Source organism: Amia ocellicauda, chromosome 3 (genome assembly GCF_036373705.1).
Source record: "Amia ocellicauda isolate fAmiCal2 chromosome 3, fAmiCal2.hap1, whole genome shotgun sequence".
NCBI classification, from domain to species: domain Eukaryota; kingdom Metazoa; phylum Chordata; class Actinopteri; order Amiiformes; family Amiidae; genus Amia; species Amia ocellicauda.
Window position 1 is genome coordinate 52,221,185 of NC_089852.1, and position 13,190 is coordinate 52,234,374.

General features: G+C 38.8%; 2 protein-coding genes across 3 annotated transcripts in view; one reads left to right on the top strand and one right to left on the bottom strand.

Moving 5' to 3' along the window:
- rb1 (retinoblastoma 1) overlaps positions 1-13,190 on the top strand; it is a 103,136-nt gene that overhangs the window by 62,233 nt on the left and 27,713 nt on the right. The window lies entirely within an intron of this gene.
- LOC136746981 (lysophosphatidic acid receptor 6) lies at positions 4,761-7,469 on the bottom strand. The gene has a single exon (XM_066699912.1). The coding sequence runs from the start codon at positions 6,604-6,606 to the stop codon at positions 5,572-5,574; it is 1,035 nt and encodes a 344-aa protein (XP_066556009.1). The 5' UTR covers positions 6,607-7,469; the 3' UTR covers positions 4,761-5,571.

Sequence of the window (13,190 nt, forward strand, 5' to 3'; positions counted from 1 at the left end):
AACAAAAAAATGTATCCAAAGCAAAAAAAAAAAAAAATGATGGCAAAACTTTGCCTGCAGTTCAAGTCTTTGCTTGCAATGGTGCAATTCTTGCTTTCGCCGCCAGTTTCTTTGCTTTCAATTTATAATTTTTCATTTATGAGTTTTGGCACTGTTTTGTCGTGAGGGCGGGATTTACAGGGAGGCGTGGATCATGGGTCTCCATTGGTTCAGCAGGTTTGAGTGACGGTTCTTCCTGAATTTTGCGGTCTTTTTTTTTTTTTGCTTGATACATTTTTTTTTTGTTTACAATTCTATAAATTTTGCATTCGATTTATTTTTTTATCTCAACATAAATTTTTCTCTTTTTTTTTGTTTACTGTATTATTATTTTTGAATGCGATACTTATGGCGCTAATTTGAGCCCATACATCCTAGCTGAAAACAATATTTTGCTCTGAATGTTAAGTGTAGCAGTTAATAAAAGGAAGCCTGAAGTGTTTTATGTTGAATGCTGAACCCACAGTTTGCAATGTCCAGCAGAGTGCTAATATGGTTTGTACAATATGAAGTGATTGCTTTTGAGGAAGTGTGTAGGGAACTAGTTAATATATTGTCTGACTGATATTGTTTGAAAATGTCCAGTGACTTTGCTCGATGCTAATCGTCAAGGGCCCACAGCACATTAAATAGCTTTTATCCTTGCTTACAAATGTTTTTTTTAACAACTTTACTTTAGATTGGGAAATTGAAATAAGGTATTTAGGCGGGCTTTAGCTGTGGGAAGGTACAAAGGAAGGTACATTGTACAAAGCTCTGTACACTGCAGAGTACAGGGCTTTGTACAATGATCATGCCTCATGTGTCGCTGTGTAGTTATTTCAGTATGTGCTGCTTGTGAATCCTATTCTGTGTTGTTTTCTCTAGTGTCTGTTCACACCTTGAGAAATGCAGGGCTGTGTTTTGAAGGCCGAACTAACCACAATTTTTGGAAAGGAAATTAAGCTTAGTGAACGAGCCACTATGTTGAGGCTGCTCTGTGCAATTTGTTAATCTGTTAGTACTTCCTTCCTGATAATGAGAGCTCATATTTGTTTTATATTAGGTTATTTAAGTTTATATATTTAATGTTTTTACTTTACACTATCCTTTGCCTTCCCACACATCTGCATTTTGGGGTCATGTATATATTTTAAATGCCAAATGTTTAACCAAAACCTTCTGCTGAAACACTTTATTGATTTTGTTTCTGATTTCGTGCCACAGAAGTGCATTTCAAATGGAGAGGAGAAAACAACCAAAATGTACCAAACCAAAACTGAATTACTATCAATGGCAAGATGTGTGGGTTACATTCCCTCACAATTTATAGACACAGACCCACACCTACCCAGCCCCAACAGTCAGACTGACTACAAGGCTTTAAATATAGGTTTGGGGGGAAAACAACAATGCTGTGATTTTTTTATATTTTTCCCCAGTGTTGTCCTTTGCAAGCTTTGAAATTAGCTTTGTTTTGGCGTACAATCAATAGAGAAACCTTGAAGTTAAAACAAAGGTGGGAAAAAGTCTGATTATATAGCTAACGTAATTATAAAACCTACTAAATTGTGGCTTCAGGAACAGGGGTGGAGTCAACCACTCGAAGCAAACTGTCTCCCTAATATAACATTACAGTCATCATAGCATTTGTAGCTCTTGAGAGCGCTGATGTAAAAACATCCTCATCAGCACTGAATTCTTTAAACAGTGACTTAAAAATGCACACCATCTGTAAAAGCAACTGTATCCTGTTGCATCTTAACTTTGTCTATAATTTATCTGGAACAAAAAGTGTAATGAAAATGTATGACAATACTTGATGTAAGGGTCCGAAAAAAAAAAAAAAAAAAGGCTTTTGAAGTAAAAGGTGTATATATATATATATTTATATGTATTTGTTTGTGTGTGTATATATCTATAGCAACAACATCTTTAGACCCTCTCATTGAATGCTGTTGTCATATGCTTTCTTCCATTAAAATATTTTATAAATTAAATAGTTTAGCAAAATGTGCATCAAGCGAATAGAAAAGATAATTATCCGAAGCACACAATGTCTGAGAAAGCACAGCTTGTGTAGGGTGATTGTGTCTCTCTGACTGTACTGGTATAGCAGGCAGGTGTCCTGACACTTGCTTCTGCACTGACTCCTGTTGACACAGTGACTGAGGGTAATGAATGAGCTTCTTATTCACTCTGTGTAAGAGTGGTTTGTACAGGGTGTAATGCAGTCCTTTTTTGGCATCGACAAACTCGGTCCAAAGCCAGTCAAAAACCAACCCAGGCCTTTTACACATTGAAAGAGCAGCAAATAAGACACTTTCCTGCTGACTCTTCAGCTACAGTTTGTCAACAGGAAATTAAGGTGTCCCTGTGTCATACAGTAGTCTGCAAAACAGCAATCAAACTATTAGCTCTTATTAATATATGAGATGTTCCTAGAGATATATAAAAATACAAAAATGTCAAATGCATAACTTAGATCTGCAGTTAAGAAAAAAATAAACAAATGAATAGGGATTCAAAGCCAACTTATACTATTTTGCAGAAAATATTTTACCTTATGCATTACGGTCCATGTCTAGTGTTGTTGAAATAAGAGAGATGCTCTCCCATTATAACTTGTTCCTGTCTAATCTCTTGATTTGTAATTTCAAGTTAATTAACCTACCCTGACACTATTGCAAACAAAACCCGACTGTCAGACAAAACCCATATAGAGTTAACTCTTAGCCAGGAACACTGAAAATATGGGCCTCATATTTAATGGCCAGAAGTTTTGTTTAGTTTTTTGCGTTCAACTGAATCAGGGCATATTTTATCAGGGCATATTTGTGAACTTTAGTGCCCGTGTAGACTTTGCTATGTGCACACAGTCTGCTCCTATAAAGTGTTTGATGTGTAGGTGATACAGCCCCACGGCGTTCGTTCTTCATACTGTCCTCCCCAGTAGTACACTGATTAGGCACAATTAGGCACACCCTGTCGAACGTCAGCCAAGCAGCTTTTACAGTCGGTTCCATCCAGGGGAATTGTGGGAAGAGGCAGGCTGGGTCTTGCCTGTGGCCTCCAGTACTCCAGACTGTGCGTAGTAAATTAAGGAGCTGCCTCAAACCCCCCCCCCCACAATATTCACACTGTTCACTGTTGCTCCTAATCAATGAGTGTCAAAGTTTACATCTTTTGATAAACACCCTGAAACAGGAAATGCATCTTCATTGAGTTGTTTGCTCATCTAAACTTAGCATTTCTTCATAATGGGGGTTATATATAAATATCTATATCTATACAAAGCTGAAGCTGAAAAGTTGAAACATTTGAAACTAAACTGAATTAAATAGAACAATGTCTAGATCCATTTTCTGTGGGCTAAATAATTCTCTTTACATGGCGAATTGTAAGGCTTCTCCCCAGTATAATTACATCTAAGCCATTAATAACATGTTAGAAGGTTTATTACACACAATAATGTATAATTACAGCCAGGTCGGTTTCTTCATGTTTTTCTTACTAATACTAAGACTTGTTGGACCATTGAAGTATTTTCTAGATCTATATTTCATTATTTAGCCTATTTATTTTCCCTCTACTGTTCTTACTACAGAACTTCCCTTGTTGTCAGCTGAACGTTGGCCAGTCTGTTTTCACTGCTTTAATACATTGATGCTCCTCTACACCTGTCTAAACTACTTTGATTAATGATTTACAGAGACAGGTGGGGAATTACTCTGTATGTAACAGCCCTGTCAAGCATTCTCAATTTGCCCAGTAGCTTAACTTTTACACACACACATTCCCTTGTCATTGAAACTGTACAAACAAATGAGAGGAGGAAGTCACAAACCCAGTACTTAGTACAACACTTCATTTCAAGCAACCTGCCTGCTTTCTAACTGTTAAGGTGTAATCAAGCAAAGCATTCAATTAAGGGTTCAGTCAGTAATCAAGACCATTACTGCTCATGAAGATGTACTGTAAGCCTAGTTAGCCTCTGTTGTACCTAGTTAGACATAACAGACCTGTGTAACTGAGCTGTCTTCTCTTTCTCTGAGTTGCATTTGCAATAGTTTGCTTTATCAAGAGATCAGTATGATGGTGAAAGTCTATTTAGAAAATGTAACTGAAGTGAAATCTCAAATTAGGCCATGGCTGTCATCAGTAAGATTGGTGCATGGTGGTTGGCCTGGGAATGAAAGCTTTCGTCTGATTGTCTCAGATGTAAATTATACACAGGAATTAAGAGCACAATGCACGTTTTGTGTTTGATAAATTTTTCTAGTTAATTGACTTTGAACAGTGTCTAAGCTTTACGGAATACAGGACATGGTCAATTATAGACACTGCTGTGCACAGAAGCAGACAGGCCTTCTGTTTTTCTCGATGACGGTAACAGCTACATGATTCGTGTGCATGCAAACCACGAACAAGCGCACTTTGTCTGAGGCCCATCAAAGCAAACTCAAGTTTCTGGTAATGCATTGGTTCAGCAGCACTTCTCTCTATAAATACATTGACATGATGGGAGCGTTTATGGTTGTGTAGTCATTTCTCATGTGTGACAGCAGGGAGTAAACGTACAGAGACCAGAGCCAAAAGGTCTGTAGCTTTCTTAAAAAAATAAAATAAAAAAAATCGACAACAATGTGATGAATTAGCCAAAACTGCAATAATAAGTGTTGCTTACAGACAACCATGTGTGCCCTTTATTCCAATAAGATACAACAGAATACTCCTTGCAATACTCCTGAAAGGTTTTTTATTGTGTTGGCAGTGCTACACGTGGTTCATAATTCCTACTTGACACTTTAAAATCACTTCAACTTAACATTTAAATTAACCTTTCGTAAACTTCACTGCCTTATTTGCAGGACAAAAATGTTTTGTCAGATTGAACAATCAGTATACTTTTTTTTTCAGTCACTTCTTGGCTTAATGGGACCAGACCCTCACTAGAGCATTATTTTGACTTTCAATACCACATTATTTAAACATTTCATAGCGTATCTGTCCCTGCCTTTTCACTACTCTCAGTAACAGTGCTCACCTGTTGCGAATTTAGTTTCTGCTATAGGCAGAAGATTGCAATACTTTAAAAAGCACAGTGTTGTTTTTAAACCCATTCACTAACCAAAATAGGTTTTTGGCATTTCAAGTAAAAAAAGAAAAACGTGTGTATGTACATATATAACCATGATAAAATCCATGAACCATTGAAGTTTGTTCTCACGTGGACTTAAATTAAAATAAATCTTGCTCTCTTAGTGGCACATAAAATTACCACACAGCAAAGCAATTAAATACATTCTAGACTCAGTAGTTCCAGCTATATAATCCATTTCAAGTTTTCTTGCTGAGACTTAGAAAGCAACTTGTTTGTTTGTGCAACAGTTCATGGGCACTAAACAACTAGCCGTGTTGGGATGAAAGGAATCCTGCTCCAGTGGTTCTGTTTTTCCTTCTGTGGGTTGGAAAACCAGTTCACACTCCTTCCCCCAGTGCTCCTCAGTCCAGGCAGCCTTCACACATTGCCTTAACAACCCTCACACTAACTCACACAGTAGACTCATTCTGAAAAACTTTGACCTTCAGAGTCCGCAAGCTATGCTGGATGTAGCTCTCTGAATGCAGTGCTTCAGAGAACTTGGCGTCGCAGGACCGGTTGATTTGGGACTTGCGTTTCATGGAGTTCTGGATGGTCTCCGAGGTGAAGTAGTAGACAACTGGGTCAAAGCAACAGTTGGAGACAGCAATGCAGAGAGCGATGGGATAGATAGTCCTCACCACCGACTCCAGTGCGCAGCCCTTCAGGATCTGACTCCTCACCAAGGCGTAGAAGACCAGGTTGACGTTGTAAGGAATGAAGCAGAAGCAGAAGATGGAGAGGTGCACTATGATCATGTGCAAGATCTTAGTCTTGTTTAGCTTTCCTCGGTTTAGGGTTCGAGGCCTGCGTAGTGTCTGGAGGACCATGGCTGAACAGATGACATTGAGGATCAGGGGGATGAGGAAGCCTACCGTCTCGATGAAGATAACCACCTTGGAGAGCTCCTCCTTCCACTGCTTGTTGGAGAAGTTCTCGAAACAGAAGTTTTTGGAAGAAGGCCCATTTGTGTCTGTGGTGTGCAGGAGGAAACCCGATGGCAGACTTCCTGCCAAGACCAACACCCAGACGGCCACACAGACGATCTTGGCGTTGCGTTTAGTCCGAAGTGTCCTGGACTTAAAGGGGTAAACGATTGCCAGGAAGCGGTCCACACTGATGCAGGTGAGGAAGAGAATGCTCCCATACATGTTGGTGTAGAACAGTGAAACTGACAACTTACAGAGGAGCCCACCAAAGGGCCAGTCCCGAGAGATGAAGTAGAAAATGCGGAAGGGCAGAGTAAGAACAAACAGAAGGTCCGAGACAACCAGATTCATCATGTAGGTGGTTGTCTCATTGCGCAGCTTCAAGGTGCAGAAGAAGATGTACAAAGCTACCAGGTTGGAGATGAGCCCCAAAACAAAGACCACACTAAACATGTAGCTATACAGCATGTATTTAAAGCCATCGTCTCTTGAACAATTGAAGGTTACGTTGGCCATGGCTGTGATCTTCAATGAGACCTCAGTTTTTCCAAAAGTTCAATTGTATTCAATCCCAAGTCCAGCATGGAATGAAGACAAGGCAAGAACTAACTAATTATTAAGAAACTGGTGTCTGAGTCTCTAAGCTTTCTCAGGCAGGCTCAGGTCAGCGATCAACAGAGGAAAACTATGATTGTTTGCTTGCTTTTCCTGCATTAGTTTCCTCAGATGGGTAAATGGTTCAGAATCATGCATACGATTTCGTTTTCTGGATGAGAATTTCCTCTGAATACAGTTTGAGCTTTTGAACCTCCTCCCCTCCCCCCTGTTTTGCCCTATTCCTAATCAAACGGTAGGACAGGAGCCCAAAGGTTGAAGTGGGAGGTTTTGTATTTCCTTAGCTCCCCCTTCTTTTTTCTACCCACCTACCCAAACAAATAGGCTAGATGTTGATTTGTAAAGACAGTACCTGTATCCATGAGCAGAATAAATTCCCTCTGTTGTCTTGAAGTGAAAATGTGTGATGGCAGGAGGGGGAGAAAGTGAAGTAAAAAAAAATATGTATATACGTATAGACGTCCGTGCTTGTATTCCTTCACTGTCCCTCCAGCAAGGGTGCATACAGTTGCTGGCAGTGCTGTCACTCCACTGAATCAATGCAGCGATTGCTTTATTTTTAGCGCCAGGCGGGTCTGAAAGCAGAGCGAGCCTTACTTGCATCCAGTTTTGTTTGTATCCAACAGTGTTTGCTAGTTCCCAGTGAATGAACCCTCAGCGCTTCTGTTGAGTGTCTGTTTCCTGCAGTTCAAAAAGCTTTCCTCCCCCTTTAGAGCAGAGGGGGCATTTTGCTGCTCTCCTATTAGAAGACGGAACAGAATGAACGATGAATTCACTAGTGGTGTGACATCATAGGAGAAGTGTAGAGGGAATTGGAGGAAAAGAGTTAAGCTCTGCCCACAAGTTTCTCTCTCTCTCTCTCTTTCTCTTCTTGTTTGCACTGTGTGATAGCGTGTGCTCAAGTGAGAGGAGGGAAAAAAAAAAGCCCTGAAGGCTTTGAGAATGTTGAGCAGCAATGTTGTTTGCAGAGGCAAACCATGTTAACCCTTTGTTTACTCATGCAGCCTTTGTCACTCAGGCATGTGAATGTTTTTATGAGATGTATTGTCTTTCAGGGCATGAGTGAGGGGTGTCTGAGGTGTTAAATTGAACAAAGGTTTTTAATTCCTTGCAAAAATGCATTTGCTGATCTCTGAATCTGCATTATTACACTGCTTCCATTAAAACAATTTTCAACTATATGTTTATTTTTAGTTTTAAATAATTACATATGAAAAAGATAAAACGTGTATTGAAGTAAATAATATACCAATAAATAGAAAACAGTGACCACAGAAAATTACAATTTTTATTTTTTCTGAAGAGAATCCATTGTAGTGAATAAGAAAAGTTATCTGTGAAGTAGAAAAACCTTTATAAATCACAAATGTTTCTATTCTTCGTATAACATTGAACAGTGCACCAACGTTTAGAAAATGTCCATTTGACTTTTTTGTACTGTATTTGCAATATCTCCCAGAAAAAAATACAATTTTCTTGTTTTGGTAATCAAATTGAATCTGCTTCAGAAAGATTCAGAGGTCTTAGCAATGTATCTGATTGTGTAACATGGGTTATGTTTTGCTAAGAGTAACAGCTTATCTTTTTCATTATACTAAACATTTGTTTAAAACAAAACATAATTAAGTACTATCAAGGGGCCGTGTGACTCTGCTACAAGCCATTGTGCGTTTACAGGAAGCTTGTGGATTCCTGTGCTCTGAGGAATACAAGACCAAGCCTGCAGGGAGGAGAGGAACAACTTGTTTTCTAGTGGCAAGTCTGTGTTTTAATACCGAGCCCATAATTACAATAGCTTTGAGTACTGCTGTGTTGTCTGAGTGTCATTTCATTAGTCAATGCATTCTGAGTGCGGTATGCTTAGCCTGCGCACCTATTGCTGTCATACCTCTGGTATTTATGTTTATGCATGTATTGTGTCTATAGGATTTTTTATTACTCATACTATGGTACAGGCCACTAGTTCCTGATAGCCACTCCTCTTACACTTTGGTCAGTCTGTGTAGCTTGTATTTGTATATTCATCAGAATTATTGCCTGTTAATAGGTTTGCTTAGGGAAAGAGCACTGAGGGGGGGTAGTTCACATAGGGACTTGTCATATTACTTGTCTTTGTCATCAAGGATTTTCTTTGAAGCCTTGCGTTTAGTGCACAAGTTGTTATTGGAGAAATGTATTTTTCCTCACATAAAAACACGTTAACACTAGAAGCGCTGAGCCGGTCAATTTGACCGATTTGGTTATTCAAGTTTGAATTACTCTGTGTTCCTAAATACACTGCGCATACCCGTTTGTGACTTTTCCTAACTATATGTATTAAACATGCCTACAGCGTTTTTGCTGCATAAACTCAAAAATAAATAAGCAAACACATTTACCTAGAATAGCCAAAAGTGGGTTATTTTGACCGGTCATTTACATACATGATAAATCAAATATAACGCATAATCCTGCCTTTCCTTTACAATAGAGTCAGTCTGGCGCTCAAGTGGCGATTTCTACCTGTCTGCAGTCTTTCATGTGCTTGAAAAACACACCCATTGTACAGCATTACAGGCGTTTTCTTACAACTGTAGTCAGATTGAGTTGATACATTTCATTCCCTTACTGTATGCCGTTTTTGAGCGTTTTGCTTATTGTAGGCTATACATATATAAGCTATATGTTTTGACTGCAGTGTGCGCATTTAAAAAAAAAGTGCTTTGATATATGATCATAAAACATTACTATTATTGCAATGAATAAAACTTTAGATAATCTATTTGTGCTACGCAAATGTTGGATTTGATGTTCATGAATAAAACGTATGAGTTTTATGCGATAGTTTGCCTTTGATTATCATATCACAGCTGTTAAAAAGCTATCGGTTACAGTGACCGGCTTTGGCGCGTGTAGGTAGTTCGAAATGTCGGCGCTTCTAGTGTTAAAATGTCAATAAGCAAAATAATCTATTTAACTGGAAATAGTGGAAAATTGTTAAACCAGATGTTATGCCCCTTACGTCAGTTTTCAGTAAAACTTTTTTCAGGTAGATACAAATCCTTTAGGTTACGGTGTTATTCGAGGTTTATCATAGCAGGGTGACTGCACAAGCTGTGAGTCAGGTGAAAACTCCTTTTACACCGGTCTAAATTCCTGTACTGTGAAAGCAGGCCAGTTAAAAGGAACATGCCTCACACGGGTCAGCCAAATTCAAGTGAGACAAAATGCAAAATTGTGTTTGTAAGCTGAGTTAACAATGGGATTTGTCATGGACTTCAGTGAATGATTTTCTGTTAAAAGATGATAAATTGCTGTCTGGTATTTCACTTTTGAGGGGAGTGGAGGGGGGTTGTTTTATGACTAGTCCTTTCATCACTGGCACATGTTTCATAGAGACCTTTGCTATTTGCAAACAACAAATCTTTCACTATTTCCTTCCCCCAGGTTTTACTTTAATAAACAAAATAATAATAAATGGGGAGAAGACTAGCAGGAATCTTTGGAAGTCAAATACACTCAGTGTTGCTGTGAGTCTCTTATAAAAATGACTTGCATAGTGAAGCATTATATATTTAGACTCCTCAGTTATTTGTCGGTGCCATGAAACGGCTGACACGCCAGCGCTGCAGACGCCGGGGAAGCCACAGTCGCTTGTATACGGAGAAGCCAGTTAACCCAGCCTCCCCTGCGGGCGCTGGTCCAGCTGTGTACCGCCCTCTGGGACCTGCAGGCCTGAGCCAGTCTGAGACCAGCCCTGAAGATGATGTGTGTGTTTTGCTTGAAAGGATGTTTTCAGTGGAAATTGATTTCAAAGCAGGTTTACAAAAGTATATAACAAGGAGTTGTGGATAATATGCCTTAAATTGGATACCTGGGCTCAGGGGTGGGGATAGTTTTAAACTAGATTAGAACAATAATAAAACCTATACATTACAAGAATTCCAAAGTGTGGTCATATAAACATCACGCTTGGTCAGATGAATCCAAGTGATTTTTTGCGTGCCTCACAATGATGATGATGATGAGGAGGAGAAAGCCATTAAAGGTCAATGAAGACAATTAATGAATCAGACCATAGCATTACATTAATCTGCTTTAGATAAATCTAACATATGTAGATTATGTTGACTAAATTAAGTGAAAAAGAACAGTTGGAGGTGGTGTGGAGTATCTTGCTAGAATGGTGTTTTTTTTTTTAATAAATAATACTGGAATTTCCTGACCGATTTAACATTTGCCATAACACGTTCAATGTTAAACAAAACAGATTTATATATTTATGCTAAGTTTAGCAATGTTTCCAAAGAAGCAAGGTATTTCTCTACAAGGCATTAGCAAAACATTGTAGGGGCTGGAAAGGACACAAATGAATGTTTTAATTACTGTTATTCAAATTACTTTAAATTAGATTAATTACTTCAATCCACAAGCTTTCTGTAAATACTTTAATTTCATTTAAGTAACAACAACAAATGCAACATTGTCAAAGGGCTGAACTTTTGTAACCCTCCTTTCCATTGTTGCCCATTATTTGCACGGGTGTGCTTTAGGTCAAACACGCCACCCCTTTTGTTACAAGAATATATCCTTTGTGAAGCAAAGAACCTCTTGCTCAATTTAATACAATTAACAAAGAGAAGGCAGTGACTTTTAAAGAAACTAATTGAGTGAATTAATTTTCACAAAACCCCTTTTAAATCACAAGAAAAAAGGTGTAGTGTTTAAAACAGGTTTATTATTGAATGACAGTTAATAGCAGATGATGGGTTAAAGTTGTCTGCACAGACCATAGGTTTGTAATGCTTTTATGAGAATTGATGGATAATCCATAGGGGTTACTGGGTCTTGTGTATGATTGTGTATTATAATATTTACTATTGTAGACAAAAAGAGCCATCTACTACAGTAGTCTTTTTACATTGTGAGGTCCCGTCAAAAAAACAGAGCTGTTTTTTTGTTTAGTTTTTTTTTAGCATGCCATACATTCGAGGTTGGGGTGAATTGGGGGGGGTCAAGTTGTCTGTGTTAAAAGGTGCAGGGCTCTGTGCTGGGTAGGTCTAACAATTCGAAGAATTTTAATGTCAATGTAAACATCTGTCTTTACTCCTAAGATACCCCCTCAAGCACAGGTTTATAATCACAGCTGTTCAGCACTGTAAAATACAGTTTGCCCTTGTGGGGCAGTGCAGAAATTGCAGTACCACATGCCTTTAGCATTTTCTCCTGGGATTAAAACCTTGATCAGAAGCGCACACGCAAAGACATCTCATGCTCGTAGGAGCACATAAGCAGGATACAACAGAGATAACCCAGTTGCCGGTTTGTGACAGGAAATGATGGTAATCTAAATGTTTTAACCCTTGGAGTGATTATTTAAGTAAATGCAAAACACAAATCCTGCTGTACCAGAACCATCAGCCTTATTTTTGTCTAACAAACATACAGGTCAAAATACTTAATATGGCTTCACCTCTCAAGTTCTGTATTTACTCTTGTATGGGGTAGGTTGACTTACTTTCCTTGTCTTTTATACTCTGCTTTGACATTAACAGACATTTAATGTTTTTTGCTTATTTAATATCACTATGTTAGAAAATGCAGAAAGGAGTGCAAATAATGCTGTATACCTTCTGTTGCATGCAATGCAAAAACCTTTCCTTATCGCAATACAGTTAAGGAAATTAAACTGAACCGATAGGATTTGTAAAACGCCAACTTAGCCAGATTGCTTTGTTGTGTTACCACTTGAGTCAGTCAGCCATCAGTGGCTCAATAAGCTATGGAGAAAATGGACAATTGACTTTCAATTCACTCAAGTTGAAATCCGTGTCATGCCAAAATGTGTTTTGCGGGAAATCAGGCAACACTAACTGTATTGGAGCGTGAGCAGGGTTGCCGTGTATAAATGTTTCAGAACAAACTGTCAATTAGTGATCTTTTTTGGGGACAGATGTTGATTTCATGATACCCCTTGTACAAAGACAGGAGGTGTACATTTTCTGATCCTACTGCATACATGTTGCACATATATAGTACTCGTCTCCGTCTCCTATTGAATGTTGTGGAAGAGCAGCCGTGATGAGACTGGGTTTCCAATGTAGGATGTTCATGGAAATGTCTGGACTACTTGCCTGCATGCTTACAAACTAATTAAAAAAAAAAAAAAAAGGCTACACAAATTGAATGCACACGAAACAGGGTGTTTGAAACAAAAGAGGAAGCTGAGTATCCACAGTTCAGTTAACTTTCCAGTGACATTAGGTGTTTTTTGTTGCTCGAAGTAGCCTCTGCATGCTTCTACTAGACAAGCCACTACTAGACGAAGGCAGATATCAGTTCACTATTTATTTTCTAATCCCCATCAGTGTGGAGACAGTGGAGTGAGGCAGGGTGTGTTGTGTGGAGGTGTTTCATGTTGTGCAGTGCCAGCTGTTCCTATTCACTGGACAGGCTCTAAAGGGGCAAACCCGCTGCGTTCACCTGTTATCAAGCTGGCTCCTCAG